Here is a 16,494-nt window from a genome sequence, read left to right on the forward strand (position 1 = left end):
AAGGTGGGGGATAGTCCACCCCAAAACAGCATCACTTTCAATGTTGTTTAACTAGGGACCCCAGATTCTCCCTTTGAGGTGGATTTAAAAGGAGAATTTGGGTTCTCTAATTTAAACACCATTGAAAGTGATGCTGTTTGGGGGTGGATTCCAGCATCACAGCGGCTGCCTGGGGGTGTGTGTGCAAAACTCAGATTTTGCACCAGGCTCCATTTTCCCTCTATGCCTCTGCCATCCCCGACCTCAGAGAGCTGCTTTTATAAGCACTAGGCCAGGGGCGGGGCTTGGGGAGGCGTGGTCATGCCCTAGGGGCGGGTGGGGGTGAGGCCCCACCCCCGAACCCCCCCATAAAAAATCTATACCTACATCCCTGATCAGCAGCACGAGAAAAACACGCGCCACGGGCACTGCTGGGCAGGGAAGAGGGGCTGCCCTTGGCACAGCCTTCTTCTCCCCTGCCTGGTGGCCCCAGCAGAGGGAATCCCCCGCCTGCTGGCTCAGGTAAGTTGCGTGTGTGGGGTTCTGGTGAAGGGGTGTAGGCAGGGCTCCACACCAGACGCCATACTGTGCCACACGGAGGGGGGGGGGTGTGCCTCGAGGGTTTTTTGTCCCCGGGCGCCAAATGGCCTCTGGACGCCTCTGGTGAGTATCCCAGGTTATTTTGACAGTAGGGAATCGCCCCAGGATAAACAATCTGTTCATGTACAAGGGCAGAGAATGCGAAAGCAGGGAGCTGAATTCCTTTTCCCACATGCTCAATGAATCAATAAACACGCAGGAGGACTTTGCTCAAGGTAGGAATTATCCTCAGCAAGCTCCTAATCGTAATAAATGTCTCTCCTCTTAAATAGAAAGAAATAATTTAGCCAGATGGGGAGGAATTGGCTGTGCTGCGTCAGCAAATACTTTTTCCATGACCTTATGGCCCGCCTCATTGTCTGAATGACTCAAAGCCTTGCCAAAAAGGTGGGGGGGGGAGGGAGCCACGCCTTCGGGCCGACGTCGCTTGCACCAGGAGAGGCATCTCTTGAAGGGGCCATGTCAGAGCCATTCCCTGGGCAAAAGGCTGCCTCCACCGGGAATCCGCGTTGCCTCCCCTGCCTGCAGGGCACTTACGAGAGCCGCAGGCTGAGCAAAGGTATATTCAGAGGGCGTTACGATTGGCTCCCAGACCTGCAAGTTGCTGAGCCCTGATTGGCTGCAGGGGGCTCCTTTGTTCCTTTCCAGGCTGCCGCAGAGAGAGCGGAAGTTCGATTCCGCTGTGCAGTCGCTGGACCTTGCAAAGGGCAGGTCGCCACCCAAGGCAGCGCCCCAAAACCCGTTTCCTTTGCTGATCACATCCGACAGGGGAGGAAGAGAAAAAGCCACGGCTGTCTGATTCGTCCCAGCCTATCGCTTGTGTCTCAGGTGGTCTTCAGCATGGATTTGGAGAGCAAAGTGAAGAAGGTAAGAAAAAAGGCTGCCACTAACTCCTGACCAGCTTCTCGGAAGTTACCTGGCCGGGACGGCCACCGCCTTGGTTCTGTGGGCACAGCATTGTTCTTTTCCTCCATCTGTAGGAAACTCAAACCGGCACCCCCATCAGTTGCAGACAGTTGCACATGTGCTGAGAAGATCTCTGGTGGGGAAAGGGACTCTTACGGAAGTGGCTCTGTGTTCTGCTCCTTTCCAGGTTTCATTGGATTTGCGATTGGGGTTCTTATAGCCTAAATTGGGAGGGGGCGGGTGCCTTTTTAGCCATTTGAAACTCAGCTGTAAGAGTTCTGAGTAGAGTTACTCCTATCTACACCTAATGAAATGAATGGGTTTCAGCTGGAGTGACTGTAGGATCGTACCGTGTGTTTTGCATATTCGAATTTTATTTCTTTCATTTTAAGACTTGCTCAAGGAAGTCCAAGGTATTGAGCCAGCTGTCTCCAAAGATGGGACCTGGAGTGGTGTTTGTATGCTGCTAGGAAGCTAAATCAAGTTAACCGGAAACTATATAGTTGTAGTTTTCTTCATAGTGTCTTCCTGTCCCAGAATAAGGCAGAAGGTGGTGAAATCCTGTTCCAGACCTCCCTTAATCTTAATAATACACATTAATCGATTATTTTATGGTGTGTGGGGAGAGTGGCACATTTGGAATAAGTAACATTTAATGAGTTCATTCTATGAAACAAAAACATTGGGAGAAAGGCAGGCTTTTGATCAGACTCTTTGCTAAACTCCATGTGGGAATATCAGATTATTGCCAAAGGGCTGTTTTTAAACTACATTTAAACTGCTGAGCAGCATTGCTGTTTATCTCATTCTGCATACATTTAAAGAAGTATCTAAAGAAGACTTGGATTAGGACCAAGATGAGATGTGTTCCAGCCTCCAGTCTGCCCACAAAAGGTCACTTGGTGTCTTAGGATACTTTGTCTTAGCTCAGCCTACCTTACAAGATTGTTGAGAGGATAAAATTAGAGGATACAGAACTTTTGAGTTCCTTTTGGAAGAAAGCTGGAATAAAAATTTCACTTTCAAAAATTTGCTTTCAGATAACTTTCACAAGAAAATCCATCAGTGATGAATTAGGGCTTGTGTCTTTGTAATATTCTGACTACTAATTATTAAAGTTACAGATGTATTTTTCATTCTGCATTAACTATGATGCATCTGTAACAAATTAGGAAGAAGGATTTCTCTTTACCCGTGTGACTGTGTTTTTAGAATTGCCTAGGAAATAATGAAGACTTCAATTGAGACTGTGGTAATGATCCTGCATCTGTCACTTTAGTAAATATGCTGAAAACATTAACATTCTCTCTGGTGGGTATCTTGAAGTTTGCCTACAGGATACATAGAGGAATGTATCTTGGCGTAGGGAGCAGGGGGAAGGGCTTGCCACAAATAGAAATTTATGAATGATACCTTCACTGTTTTTAATACATCAATCCAAATGGCCTTTGTATAGAAATACATGGAAATAAATATTTATAGTAGGGTTTAAAAGGTCCAGTTCTAGGAGAATATAAAATTCAATTAAGATAAACAATATGCCATCATGAGCATAAACAGTACTTGAAACAGCCTGACCCCTCCTACTAAGGGTTGCCATGAAGGCACAGGGGCCAAAGTTTGGCTTAGGAGCAAGACTTCCCATAAAACTGTTGCCTCTCAGAGAGTTTTGGGGTTTATCTTACATGCAAAGCCTGGGAAGGAAGGCAGTTGGCCACTTAATTTTCCTCCTGACCTTAAAGCAGGGGTGTTAAACATGCAGTCCAGGGGCAGATCTGGTCCCTGGAGAGGGCTTATCAGGTCCGCAAGCCAGTTGAGGTAATCCCCCCCCCCCCAATCTGGCAGTCCAGGCACCCACCCCATTCCAATCTTGCCTGGCAAAGCAGCCCATCCTCTGTGCTAATCTGAGCTGGCGAGCCTGCTGCAGGGTTACCAGCTGAGGCAGCCAATCCCCCCCCGTCCTGACTTTGACTGGTGAGCCTGCTGTGGGATCACTTGCTGGAGCAGCCACCTCCCCTAGCACCAATCTGGACTGGTGAGCCTGTTGTAGGCAGCCACCGCCCGCCCCCAGTGCCAGCCAAATCCCCCAGTGCCATTATGCAGGCTTGCCAGTGCAGATGGCCACCCCTTGTACCCAGTCTGACCAAGCAAGCCACCTTCCCCCCCTCCCCCCAGTGCCAATCTGGGTGGTGAGCCCACTGCAGGCTCACCAACTAAAACAGCCACCCCTGCCCCCACCAGTGCCAACCACCTTCCTCCATGCTAATCTGGGTTGGTCAGCCCACTGCATGTTTGCCAGCTGATACAGTCACCCCCTTAAGTACTGATCTAATTTGAGGGGGCCTGCGGCAGGCTACGCAGCTGAGGCAGCCAATCTCCCCCTCCCCCTCCAGTGCCAATCTGGGCTGGTGAGTCTGCTGCAGGTTTATAAGCCAAAGCAACCCCCAACCCAGCCTGACCAAGTCACATTTATGTCATATCTGGCCCTTGCAGCAAATCAGTTCTACGCCCCTAGTACAGGGAGACTGATAGCCTTGCTCAGTCGCAAGTGCAGGCACACCCAGATGTGACCAAGCCTTTCTTTATCTAATTAGTCATCTCAGAATGAAATATGGGAGCCATGCTCTCCCAGCAGCAGTCCAGTTCTCAGAAAGTAGTTGCATGCCCTTCCAGGAACTTAGGCACTGTGGAAGCCAAGTTCAGCCCATTTGAAAAAATCTGTGTGGTCCTCGTTCAGAGTTTCCTCACTGGGAATTTATTATTGGAGGTGCTTAGTTTATAGTCCAAACTTCCCATGCTCCCCTTAAGTACATCTTCTCAGGAAAGATTCAGAATGGGCAGTCCTCGGTGTTAGCAGGGGACTGGATGATATGTTGATGATTCATTCTTGGAACAGATGACCAAACTTGCACAAAGAAGAGAAGTAGTAATAATGGGAGATTTCAATTATCTGGATATTTCCTGGGAGACAAACTCTTCCATGACAATTAGGTCAGACAAATTTCTCACTTGCCTTGCAGACAATTCATGGTCCAGAAGGTGGAAGAAGCAACAAGGGTATTTTAGATCTGCTCCTAACCAATAATGATGACCTGATTAGTGGAGTGGAACTGGTAGGATCCTTAGGTGGGGAGTGATCATGCTTTCCTGCAGTTTGGTATTCAGTGGAAAGGGGATGCTAAAGAACTTTCAGTTGAGCTAAGATTTTAAAAGGACAGGTACAAGCAATGGAAAAGGGGGGAAATCACCAAAGAAGAATTCAAACAAATAACCAGGATGTGTAGGGAGAAGGTCAGACAAACTAAAGCTCACAGTGAGCTGAGGCTTGCTAGAGAGGTGAATGTCCATAGCAAAAGGAAGAAAAATGATAGGATAGAGTCACTGAATGGAGGAGATGGCAAAATACTAACAGGAGATGGAGAGAAGACAGAACTACTCAACCTTCTTTGCCTCAGTATTTTCCCAAAAAGGAAACGTTGCTCATCCAGGGGCCTTTCCCCACTTACGTTTTGCAGCGTGCTACACTGAGCACGAGCAATTTCCGCCCTGGGGTCATGTTCCCCACTGCCCCGCGCTCTGCACGGGGCAGTCAGAAGGTGCCGTTTCTTCAGTGTCAGAAATGACGCGCGCTGAAGGGACGTTAGAGCGCAGAGTCGGGGCGGCTGCGTTGTCGCTGCCCGGACTCGTGGGGAGCACCCCTGGACCACGCGCTATTTGGGGGCAGTAGCACGCAGCAAACGGTAGGTGGGGAAAGGGCCCAGGAGAAAATGAAACAGAAAATACAGTTGGAGAGTTTCAGCACAAAATAAATAAAGACGTAGTTCAGGTATACCTGGCTACTTTAAACGAATTCAAATCTCCAGGGCCTGATGAACCACATGCCAGGGTATTAAAAGAACTGGCAGAAGTAATCTCAGAACCACTTGCTAAAATCTTTGAGAACTCCTAGAGAACAGGAGAAGTCCCAGTGGACTGGAGGAGAGCTAATGTTATCCCCATCTACAAAAAGGGGAAAAAGGAGGACCCTAATAATTACCGTCCAGTCAGCCTGACATCAATACCAGGAAAGATTCTGGAGCAGATCATTAGACAGACAGTCTGCCAATACTCAGAAGGGAATACTGTGATCACCAAAAGTCAGCATGGGTTTCTGAAAAACAAGTTATGCCAGACCAATCTTATTTCTTTTTTTGATAGAATGACAAGCTTGGTAGATGAAAGGAATGTGGATGTAGCGTACCTTGATTTTAGTAAAACTTTGATAAGGTGCCCCATAATATTCTCGCAAGTACCATGTTTCCCCAAAAATAAGACCTACCCCAAAAATACATCCCTAAATCTAGACATTCTGCTCCTACTGATACAGTCCAAAATCACATTGGCTTTCTTGGCCGCCGTATCACACTGCTGACTCATATTTAGTTTATGGTCTACTAAGACTCCCAGATCCCTTTTGCATGTAGTGTTGTCAAGCCAGGTGTCACCCATCCTATACCTGTGCATTTCATTTTTTCTGTCTAAGTGTAGTATCTTACATTTATGTCTGTTGAAATTCATTTTGTTTGTTTTGGCCCAGTTCTCTAATCTGTCCTCTGGGGTATTAGTTACCCCTCCTAATTTGGTGTCATTTGCAAATGTGATTATCATGCCCTCTATTCCATCATCCAAGTAATTGATGCTGGCAGGGGCTGATGGGAATTGTAGTCCATGAACATCTGGAGTGCCATAGGTTCGCCACCACTCCGCCCTATCATGATTTTTCAGGATTTTTGGAGGATGCTTAAAATATAAGCCGTCCTCCAAAAATAAGCCTTTCCGGTAGTTACAGATCAGGATCCAGCAGGGTGGTCCCTGCCAATGAGGATTGCATCACACGTGTCAGGGAAGCAACGGAGCTGCCGAGAGCCCACCTTACTGAATTGTGAAGGTACCGTATTTCCCCTAAAATAAGCCCTACCCCGAAAATAAGCCCTAATGCATCTTTTGGTGCAAAAATTAATATAAGACCCTGTCTTATTTTTGGGTAAACACGGTAAACTAATAAAATGTGGACTACACAATGCTACTGCTAGATGGATTTGTAATTGGTTGACTGATCGAACTCAAAGGGTGCTAATTAATGGCTCATCTTCATCCTGGAAAGAAGTGACCAGTGGGGTGCCACAGGGTTCAGTGGGGTACCACAGTGTTCTGTCCTGGGCCCAGTGCTATTCAATATTTTTATCAATTACTTGGATGATGGAATACGGCGGCCAAGAAAGCCAATGTGATTTTGGACTGTATCAGTAGGAGCAGAATGTCTAGATTTAGGGACGTATTTATACCTCTGCATTCTGCATTGGTTAGACCTCACCTGGAATATTGTGTACAGTTCTGGGCACCGCAGTTCAAGAAGGATATTGACAAGCTGGAATGAGTCCAGAGGAGGGCAACCAAAATGGTAAAAGGTCTGGAGTCCATGCCCTATGAGGAGAGGCTTAGGGAGCTGGGGATGTTTAGTCTGGAGAAGCGCCAGTTAAGGGGGGACATGGTAGCTATGTTTAAATATTTGAAGGGATGCCATGTCGAAGAGAGAGCAAGCTTGTTTTCTGCTGCCTCAGAGACTAGAATACGGACTAATGGATTCAAGGTGCAGGAAAAGAGATTCCACCTAAACCAGGGGTAAGGAACCTTTAACACTCAAAGAGCCATTTGGACCCGTTTTCCACCGGAAAAGAAAACACTTGGAGCCGCAAATAATTTTTGACATTTAAAATAAAGATAACACAATATATATTGGTAAAGAGTTTTGGACCTTTTACTCCACTTTCATTCTGAGGAAGCGCATGAATAATGCGTCCGCCCTGCTGTGATGCAGGGCCGTAGGAGCAAGAATGAGATAGAGACAACCGGCTCGAAGCCTCACCGACGCCTATGTTGAAAGCGCCCACTCCACTCCAGCGAAGCGGAGCAAGAGGGAAAGCCTAGCGACGGCCCAGCCGACCCGCGAGGCAGTTGGTGCGCCCGCCCTGCTGCCTGCAGGAAGCGGAGTAGAGAGGACTGAGAACCAGCGGCTTGGCTCGTGGAACTTGCCCGCAGTGCACAGAGACAGAACGAAGCATGCGGCTCTCGAGCCGCAGGTTCCCTACCCCTGACCTAAACATTAAGAAGAACTTCCTGACTGTCAGGGATGTTCGATAGTGGAATTCACTGCCTTGGAAAGTTGTGGAGTCTCCTTCTTTGGAGGTTTTTAAATAGAGGCTGGATGAACATACGTTGGGAATGCTTTGATTGTGTATTCCTGCATTGCAGGGGATTGGACTTGATGGCCCTTATGTTTTCCAACTCTATGATTCTATGGATTTCAAAAATGAGCAGCAGAAGTACCTACAGATTCATAATTACAGGAGAAGGGTATGAATGCTCTCTTCCCCTAGTTCAGAGTCTAACTACCTTTACTACCAAAAGGTCTCCCCCTCCCCCACCAAGTAAAAAACTAACTGTAGCCTCAAAACATAATCTAAATTAGCCTAAAGATTACTGTTAGGTGTAATTGACCATTAATTAATATGTTTTTACCACATGTGGTTGTATATAGTGGACTATTTATGATTATTTGGTACCTTAACTTTGCATTTCCATTACAATACGACCATTTTTGTTGTGTTTATGAAAGGCCTGTGAACAATGACAGACCAGCAGTACAGTCAGAAGTGTTGGTAAATGACTTCTTTATATAGCACATAATAAATTCATCAGCGCAAGACACTGATTTTCGTCAACACATATTGCTTTAACAAGGAGTTAGACAAGATCATGGAGAGGTATGTTATTAACTGTGTCAGCTAAATAGAGCCTCCAGGTTCAGAAGGAGTATACCTTTGAGCATTAACTACCAGAGAAATGTGGGATTCTTACACATATATGAATCTTGATCCAATCCAGTTTGTAAGCCAATAAAGGCTTGTTGTTGTTGATCTGATCCAGTAAGGCTTTGCTGACATATTGCCAACACCATTTGCTTACATGTCTTGAAAAGGGCAAGGGGAAAGGTGATAAAAACTTTAGTGCTGTCCTCAAGCTTCTGCCCCTTTATACCTCAAGTCCAGCCCTTCCCCTACAGTTGCTGCCTCAATAAAATTATCAATCCATACAACTCCATGGAAGATCCCACATCTCACTGCCTATCAGATGCCTCCCCTTTCTCCTCTTTCGACAAAGCAGCTTCAGCAGCTGAGCTCTCTTTTTTCACCTGCTGACCAGTTCTTCTTCCATCTCCCTGGCCCTCTTTCCCTTGGCCCATTTGGCCCCATTTACTGTTCTGGCAAAGCTGTACACTCTCCAGGCAGCCTGGGATTACACTGGATTCGCCCAGAAGGGAGGGTCTGGTGGCTATGGGCACCAGGGGTGAAAGAGGAAACCCAATTGTGAGCATTCAAAATTTGGTAATTACTAATATTTAGTAAAATAAATTATGCAGAGTATTAATTGGCTAGGAATATCTTTAAAATTAGAAAATATTTCTTGCATACAAAGCTTTATATCCCCCAGGTCCCACAGTGTGGATAAGTAGCTAGAATTTCAATCTAGGATCTGGGAGTTGCAGGTTTGAATTCCCACTTGGTTGTTTGGAAGCTTGTAAGGTGACCTTGGGCCAGTCACTAAATCTCCGCCAAACTTACCTCACTGGATTGTTAGGATAAAATGGATTGAGCAGCGGAGAATGATATTGTTAAGTTGCTTTGGATTCCCATTGAGGAGAAAAATGGTGAATACATATATATATTTACCTTTTTTATACTTGTATTTCAGGAGTTTGTTAAAATCTGAGGCCCTGAGATAATACACGTAGCCTAACATACCATACGTTTTTGGCAGGGGCTATAATTTTTTCCCTAGTATCAATGTTTCCCATTCACTTCACCATGGAGATGAAGAGAGGCTCTACTATCTGTGCTTTATTAAACCCTATTAGTTAAGCTTTTGTTCTAAGATAGCATTAGCTTTGCCCTGCCTGTGACACTGGTGAACTCCATAAATGTGTCACTGGGTCACAGTCTTGCCTTGCTGTTGCGGGCTGTGATCTCATAAGTTGCTGGAGGCAAGGAGAGGCTGGCATTGAAGAATCTCATAGACAACTGTACAGAATTTGTGTCTGTAAAAACATTTACAGTAAAAACATTCTTCTGGTTTCTGAGAAAGGGAGGGGGAGACATAATTGGTGGGTCATGTTTTTAAAAGTAATTGTGAACATCTGTCTTAATATGACATTTAAATTCCCGTCTACAATTGTATAATGCAAGTAAGAAAAGGAAGTTCAGCAAGAGGCAGTCAGGTAAAAATTGTGCACTGTAAGTAATATTTAACATGCAGAAGCAAAGTTTCTCCTGTTCATTTCAAAATGCCGTTTGCATTTGTCTGTGCCAATGCCCTTCCTAATGCTTGGTGTTTTCTGGCTGCTGTCTTGGAAACCAGTTCAAAGAGAAAACTGTAGTCTGATCCCTGTTTTCATCAATTAATAATAGATTGAACTTCTTGGTTTTACAGGAAGGCTAAAAATGGAAAACTTCTGTTTGTAACCAGTGTCCAAATTCTTTACTACACAGGTCATTTTGTCGGAATAAGATTATAGTTAGCCTTGCTGATTAGTAATATAAACCTGCATTCCTTTGGGAAGGCAATTAAGGCTGCTCTAGGCAATTGTCATTACAATCTCAACCGGAATTCTACTTATCTAAGCCGTTTGACTTCAGTGGACTTAGAAGAGTGGTACTCTGCTAAGGATTGGTCTAGGTGTGATATTTCTGCATGGTGGTAGCTGTAGGGAGGAATAATTCCAGTAATCGGCTTAAATGGATTTTAAAAAAAAAGTGGGAACCCACAAAAACCCACAGGTGTCCTCTCACCTTCTATTCCCCCATTATTTCTTATTTCAGCCCAGAAAACCCACCACAACCAGTTGAATCCATCCGTGGAAGCCTTCGACATTCTGTCTACTTTGTAAAAAACCTAAATATTAGTTGATTTCAGTCAACAGCATATTTTGTAATAATCGTAATAACTTTTTTCAACTCTCCCAAAAGCATACATTGCAAACAGAGAAATAATCAAGCTGGACTTTTGTCAAATTCTGACTGAGTGGCAAACAATATGCTCAAAACTATAACAAATTGACCTGTGTTAAGTTTTTACAAGAGGATAGAATCAATTTCTCCATAAATGGTACTCTGGAAGAAAGCAAGATTCAGAGGTCATCTGGCATATTGCCAAAAGAGGTTTCTGTATGTCAGTTGTTAAAAATGCCTTTTTAAAAAAGACTGGTATTTCAAACATTCCTAGTTGATTTCAAGGCAGTCTGTGTACAGAGACATTACAAGTATATTGATTGAAGGCATCTGTTTCACAAAGCCTTCATGACTAAAATATTACTTCAGAGCCAAGTGTTTTCAATGGTTGGAGGCTAGTCTAACATTTGAAAAAGAAACATCATTTTCATCAACTTGGAATGCAAGCCCTCTAAGGCACTAGCAGCATGCTGCACTCCATTCTGTCCCCTCCCTCTTCAGTGTATTTGACTGAGTATCTTCGTTTTCTTTCTTCCTCTTTCGTTCGATGGCACAGCAACATCTTTGCAAGTATACACTATAGGGTGATTTTTAAAAAAATGGGCCCAAAAGCTTGTCTACTACTCTCAGATTTCAACAGCTGAAGTGGCATAGGTCATTCTCTCCAGTGAATTTGTATACAGTCTTCCCTGCAAAAAGTTGAGATCTGTGTATATGGTCCTCCATACCTAATTTTTTAACCTCACAAACAGTGATGTGCCTAGGGGAGGGATGAAGTGGGTTGCCTAGGTCACGCTGAGGGCACATTTGGCCCCCTGCCCCCTGTCTCTCCCCTCCCAACAGGCCAGGAAGGCAGTCTGAGGCATCACAGCCTGTGCCTCACTGTCTGCTGCCACCACCCGCCTGCTAAGTAGCATATCAGGCAACAAGTGCACTCCAGAACTGCTGGAGAGCAGTTGTTGCCCGATATGCTACTTAGCATGGGAGAATCTAACTAACTTCCTTAGCTCATCAGGCACTGATTTGGGCCCCTGCTCATATCATCTCTTTGCCATAAAGATGGCTTCCCAAACTTAGCAATTTGTGCCCCTGTATGCTGGAAACTATGGCTGCCTTACGCCTTGGACCTTTGCTCTGGATTGAGTGGCCTCTTTCCAACTGAAACAGCTGGAGTTTGTTCGATCTTGTTCTGAACCATTTCAGTTATTGTTTAGTGAGCCCATACTGGGAATAGGTTTCTTCGTTTTGTTCCTCACTGCTACTGTTCTCTTAGTTGTACTCTTGCACAATTTTAATAAATTTCCTTTTAATCATATTGGAAGATGTTTAGACGGCAGCTAGTTTCAGTCCAAATCTTGTTCTAGGCTTGTTTTGGCTACATACTACCAGGTTAACTATTTTATGGAAACTCACCCTGCAAATGGCCTATTTCATAGGGTTAACTTTAGAACAACTACACTGCTTGCTCAGGGATGTCCAAATATAAAAGACAATAAGAATTAATTGGCTTCTGTGATGTGATGTAGTGATGTAGTGATAAAGAGTGCTGGTCTAGGACCAAAAAGACCTGGATTCAAATCCCCACTTGAAATTTTACTGGGTGACCCTGAGCCGGTCATTCTGTAATAATGAACACTTAAATGTTTTTGAAAAATTGGTATTATACAACTGATCTCACAGTGTAGGGAGCCAGTGTGATGCCATGGTTATGAGTTGGATGAAGCCTGAGGCCACTTGGGTTAGTAGTCTTAGTCCAGCCCAGCCTACCTGCCTTGGTAGTTATATGGATTGAGTGAGGGGAGGGGGAGATAAAATATATACCATCCTGAAATCACTGGTGGATGCTGATTGCTCCCATTCCTCCCCCTCACAGTCTCCCCTGGCTGTCCATCTGAGTAAGGCAGGTAACTAGCTTTCCTGGCACAGAGGTACATTGGTAATTAAAATAATTGTATATTACCTTTTGTACCTGTTTGGGGCACTGCCCAAGGCATACAGTAGTCATGTGACTCCTTGGGTTGATGAACATTCACTGTGTGAATTTCTGCTTACGCTCATAGCTTCTCTGTTATATACTTCTGTACTCCTGCTAGACAGCTGTCACTCCTTGCTGCATCACTCCTTTTTTACTCCCTTAAAGGAAAAGAGGGCTGTATTCTTTAGTGGGGAACTTGATCTTGCTTGGTAATAGCTGTAGCTATTCAAAAGTACTCTGGTAATTTAAAGGGTTATATATATTATATATTGTTTGTGCATGATTGGGTGATGCACAGGGCATACAGTAGTCATGTGGCTCTTTGGGTTGATGGGAATTGCAACTGTGGCTCTCCATGATCTGCAGAGTGAGTATCACTGATTTAACTGAAAGCAAGGACCCTATTCCTAATAACGCAAGACAACGTTAAATCTCTTTACTGTACATACAGAAAAATGATTGCCATTTTGAAACACAACTTCTGATTAGTCTGACAGTGCTCCATGGATTTGGCTTCACCTTCCTCTTGCTCTCTCTTTTAAAACTTCAGTGCCTCTGGCCAGCTGTTAAATAATAAAACAAAGCATACTCAGTCTAATGCAAGCAGAGCCATACTGGGTATCCATCCTCATGTACCGCATCACAAAATTGGATAGAACAAAAATCAGGTTTATTCCATAAAGCAAACTTCTGGTAGAAAAGGACTGCAATTGACATGGTGAGGGGAGCTTAGTATTTTCACTATTGTCATTTTTTAAAAAAGAAGAAACTATGGCCTAGCTCCATGGATACTGGTGACTGATGGTTCCAACATGTCAAATTTGTAGGGGCTTTTAAAAAAAACTCCCTGTAAAATCCCAGGCAGTTAAATTCTTTAAGCATAATTCCACTTTAAGGAGCCAAGTAGCTTTTTAAACCAACTTGTAGCAATTTGCTCTACTGGGAATCTGAGCTGATGCTGCTCAAATGTCAAAGTGAAATTTGACTGCATTTGTTCTGATGTGACTTGAGTGTAAATTTTTGGACAGTAGCTCTTCCCTTTTCTTCCCTCTTTGCTGCTATTAGTACTGTTGTTAGATGGAAAGGCTGCCTACCACTATGGGGTTTCTCCCCTTTGCTGTGTTAAGACCTGGAATAATAATATGCTGGTCTGACACCAAACATCTTAAAAGGATAACTAAAATTCCACAGTATAGCCTAGGGGAGTGAGGGAGAAGATGAGCAAAACTTGCATTGAGCAACTTTCAAGGCTTGCCGAATCATGTGTTATAGCTTTTTATTTACTTTTAGGAGGTCTGCTGTAACAATGTATTGTCGAAGGCTTGGTTGTTGTGGGTTTTCCAGGCTGTGTGGCCGTGGTCTGGTAGATCTTGTTTCTAACGTGATATACCTCTGAAGATGCCAGCCACAGATGCAGGCAAAACATTAGGAACAAGATTTTCCAGACCATGCACACAGCCCGAAAAACCCACAACAATCTGCTGTAACACATTGCTGATGATTTGGGGGAGGGATGAGATCTGTTATAGGACTAATACTTTTTGTGGGGGTTGTTTTTGTCTTCACAGATGGGTTTAGGGCATGAAGAAGGATTTGGAGCCCCATGCTTGAAATGCAAAGATAAATGTGAAGGATTCGAGCTACATTTCTGGAGGTAAGCAGTAGTACTTTGTAGATTCTTTTGGCCATCTCTTTCAATTTTTTAAGTAGAATTTATTTTATTTTTAAAATTCATACCACACCTATATCCAAAATTTCTAAGCAGCTACAATATCAAAACATCTCCTTACATAAAATTATCTTAAAAACATTACAACATACAAAAGTTAACAGTTCTTGTGTGAGCTCTTGGTTTTTTGTAGGGGAAGTGTTTCTGCCATTTTTCATTTAGCTGCTGCTCCTCCTACTTCAGTTTTGTCAATGAACAACTCAGCAGTCGGCAGCTGCAAATACCTAATTTTTGTCATCCTGGCAAGTAACTAGTGTTTCCTGATGTCAAATCATCTTCAGATTATGTTGAACCAAGATCAGGTCCCTAGAATGTCCCAATAGAAACAACTGTTTGAACTGAAATATTTGATCAAATCAAGTGAAATTTGAATATTACATTTAAACAACCTCAAAGTTTTATGTGGAATGAAAGCTTCAAAGTTTTTACTGGAATAATTGTCAAAATTTACAGATTTTGTAATATATACTTTCCTTAGAGTATTTAAATTTTGGGGGAAAAACACTTACCGTATATACTCGAGTGTAAGCCGACCCAAATATAAACCGAGGCACCTGATTTTACCACAAAAAACTGGGAAACTTATTGACTCAATTATAAGCCTTCGAACTTGAGTCAGTAACAGCTAAAAACAGAAGATTTCGGAGCAAGATGAGATAGAGTTGCTTAACAGAGTTTTACGCGGCATTATGGATATGAGCTGCGCCACCCGCAACTTTGGTAACACAGTACCACTGTTTTCTCGGTAAATGTACCAGAATAATATCTGGCGATTCATAGCCATGATAGCCCAACCTTTGCTCCAAAGGAAGTCTTTGCCCCTTCAACAACATCAGTGTTGGCAGTAAACCTACTGTATGAAGAATCGTATTCAATTCCAAAATGCAATTCATAATAAACCTTAGGAGAGAAATGCCTCAGTTTCTTTAAACACATGCACACACACAACCGGTTGTAATTCTATACTGGCTGTCCATACAGCTTGTTTTTTCTTATGGCTCTCTGGTTTCGTATTAGAAAAAAAGCAGCATTATGCTTACCGGATCCCGGGCCAGCAGCCCCAGAATCCGATAGCCATCTTGGAATTACCATATATACTCGAGTATAAGTCGAGGGGGGCTTTTTCAGCATTAAAATGTGCTGAAAAATACTCGAGTATATACGGTAATCCCAAATATTTAATTCTAGCTTTCCCAAAGAATCGTGCTTCAGATCTGGTTGTCTAGTCATCTGTTTCAGCAGATTTTAATTCTTTTCCATGGAGGTCTGAGGCAAGAGAATTTGAGCATTGATTTTTATTTGAGCAGCATGGTGAAATCATAGATTGTTTAAAACAGTGTTGATTATTAGAAGTATCCATGGTTTTATCTTTTCATCCCTGATTTATAGATCAAGAAAATATGCATATATTCCCTGTCATAATTCCTAGGGATAATCACCTGAAATATATTAATTACAACTTTGAAATGTTGCCTAGTGGTGTATTGGCTATGACATCTATTCATTTTTATTAATTTAATGGAACAATTAATCTTTACCCTGAGGGAAAAAATCCATTTCTTAAGCTCTGGAAATCGTGGATGGGTTTCTGCTCCGTGTAACGAATACCCTTTCAATGCATTCAGTTTCCAGGGTGAGAGTCTGCCCTGAAGGGGTTAAGCCCTGGCCAGCCTTGATTGGCCAGAGAAAAATGGCAAGAATATAAATAGAGTCAGCCAGAGTGCTGAGGGTTCTTTTTGGCTTTTTGGTCGTTTGGTTCTGTGTGCCTTCGGGTATGTTTTGGCAGAGTGAGCAGATCAAGCAGAAATCTGTCACTGCTGTTGGTCTGGCAGGAGTCAGACAGTACACTCTGTAAGCTGAGGAAGCTTACCAGAGACATCAGGAAGGTGTTTTGACAGAAAACCTCTGTCTAGGCTAAAGTCTGTCCTAACAGAGTACAACACCAGTTCCGCACGCGCTGGCTACAAGCGCAAGAGGCCCAGTCCAGTGGCAGTGTGGCCAGTTTGGATGGTGGGAGAGGGAGGCTTGTGTGCCAGAATCCCACAGAGCAGAGGCTGGGGTGTGTTGTTTGGTGGTTAGGTACAATGGGGACTTCCGGTGGGGATGTGAAAGGAAGGTAAGCTACCGCGGTAGCAGCAGGAGCCCTCCAGGGAAATTTGCCCCCCACGACCCCCTAAAGTAACTCGACACACGGTTGAGAGGGTGGAGTGGTAGCCCGAAGGGTCGAGATCCTAGCACGTCCCCCGCAGCCGTGATACAAA

General features: G+C 43.9%; 1 protein-coding gene across 1 annotated transcript in view; it reads left to right on the top strand.

The window, feature by feature from the left end:
* The first annotated feature begins 1,000 nt into the window (after nucleotides 1–1,000).
* The window catches only part of TES (testin LIM domain protein), a 39,272-nt gene continuing 23,778 nt past the window's right edge, over nucleotides 1,001–16,494 (top strand). The window contains exons 1-2 of the mRNA XM_048500767.1: nucleotides 1,001–1,446; nucleotides 14,073–14,158. Of these exons, the coding sequence (XP_048356724.1) occupies nucleotides 1,420–1,446; nucleotides 14,073–14,158 (113 nt within the window). The 5' untranslated portion in view covers nucleotides 1,001–1,419. The remainder of the gene's footprint in view (nucleotides 1,447–14,072; nucleotides 14,159–16,494) is intronic.

This window comes from Sphaerodactylus townsendi, linkage group LG06, assembly GCF_021028975.2.
Source record: "Sphaerodactylus townsendi isolate TG3544 linkage group LG06, MPM_Stown_v2.3, whole genome shotgun sequence".
Taxonomy (NCBI): Eukaryota; Metazoa; Chordata; class Lepidosauria; order Squamata; family Sphaerodactylidae; genus Sphaerodactylus; species Sphaerodactylus townsendi.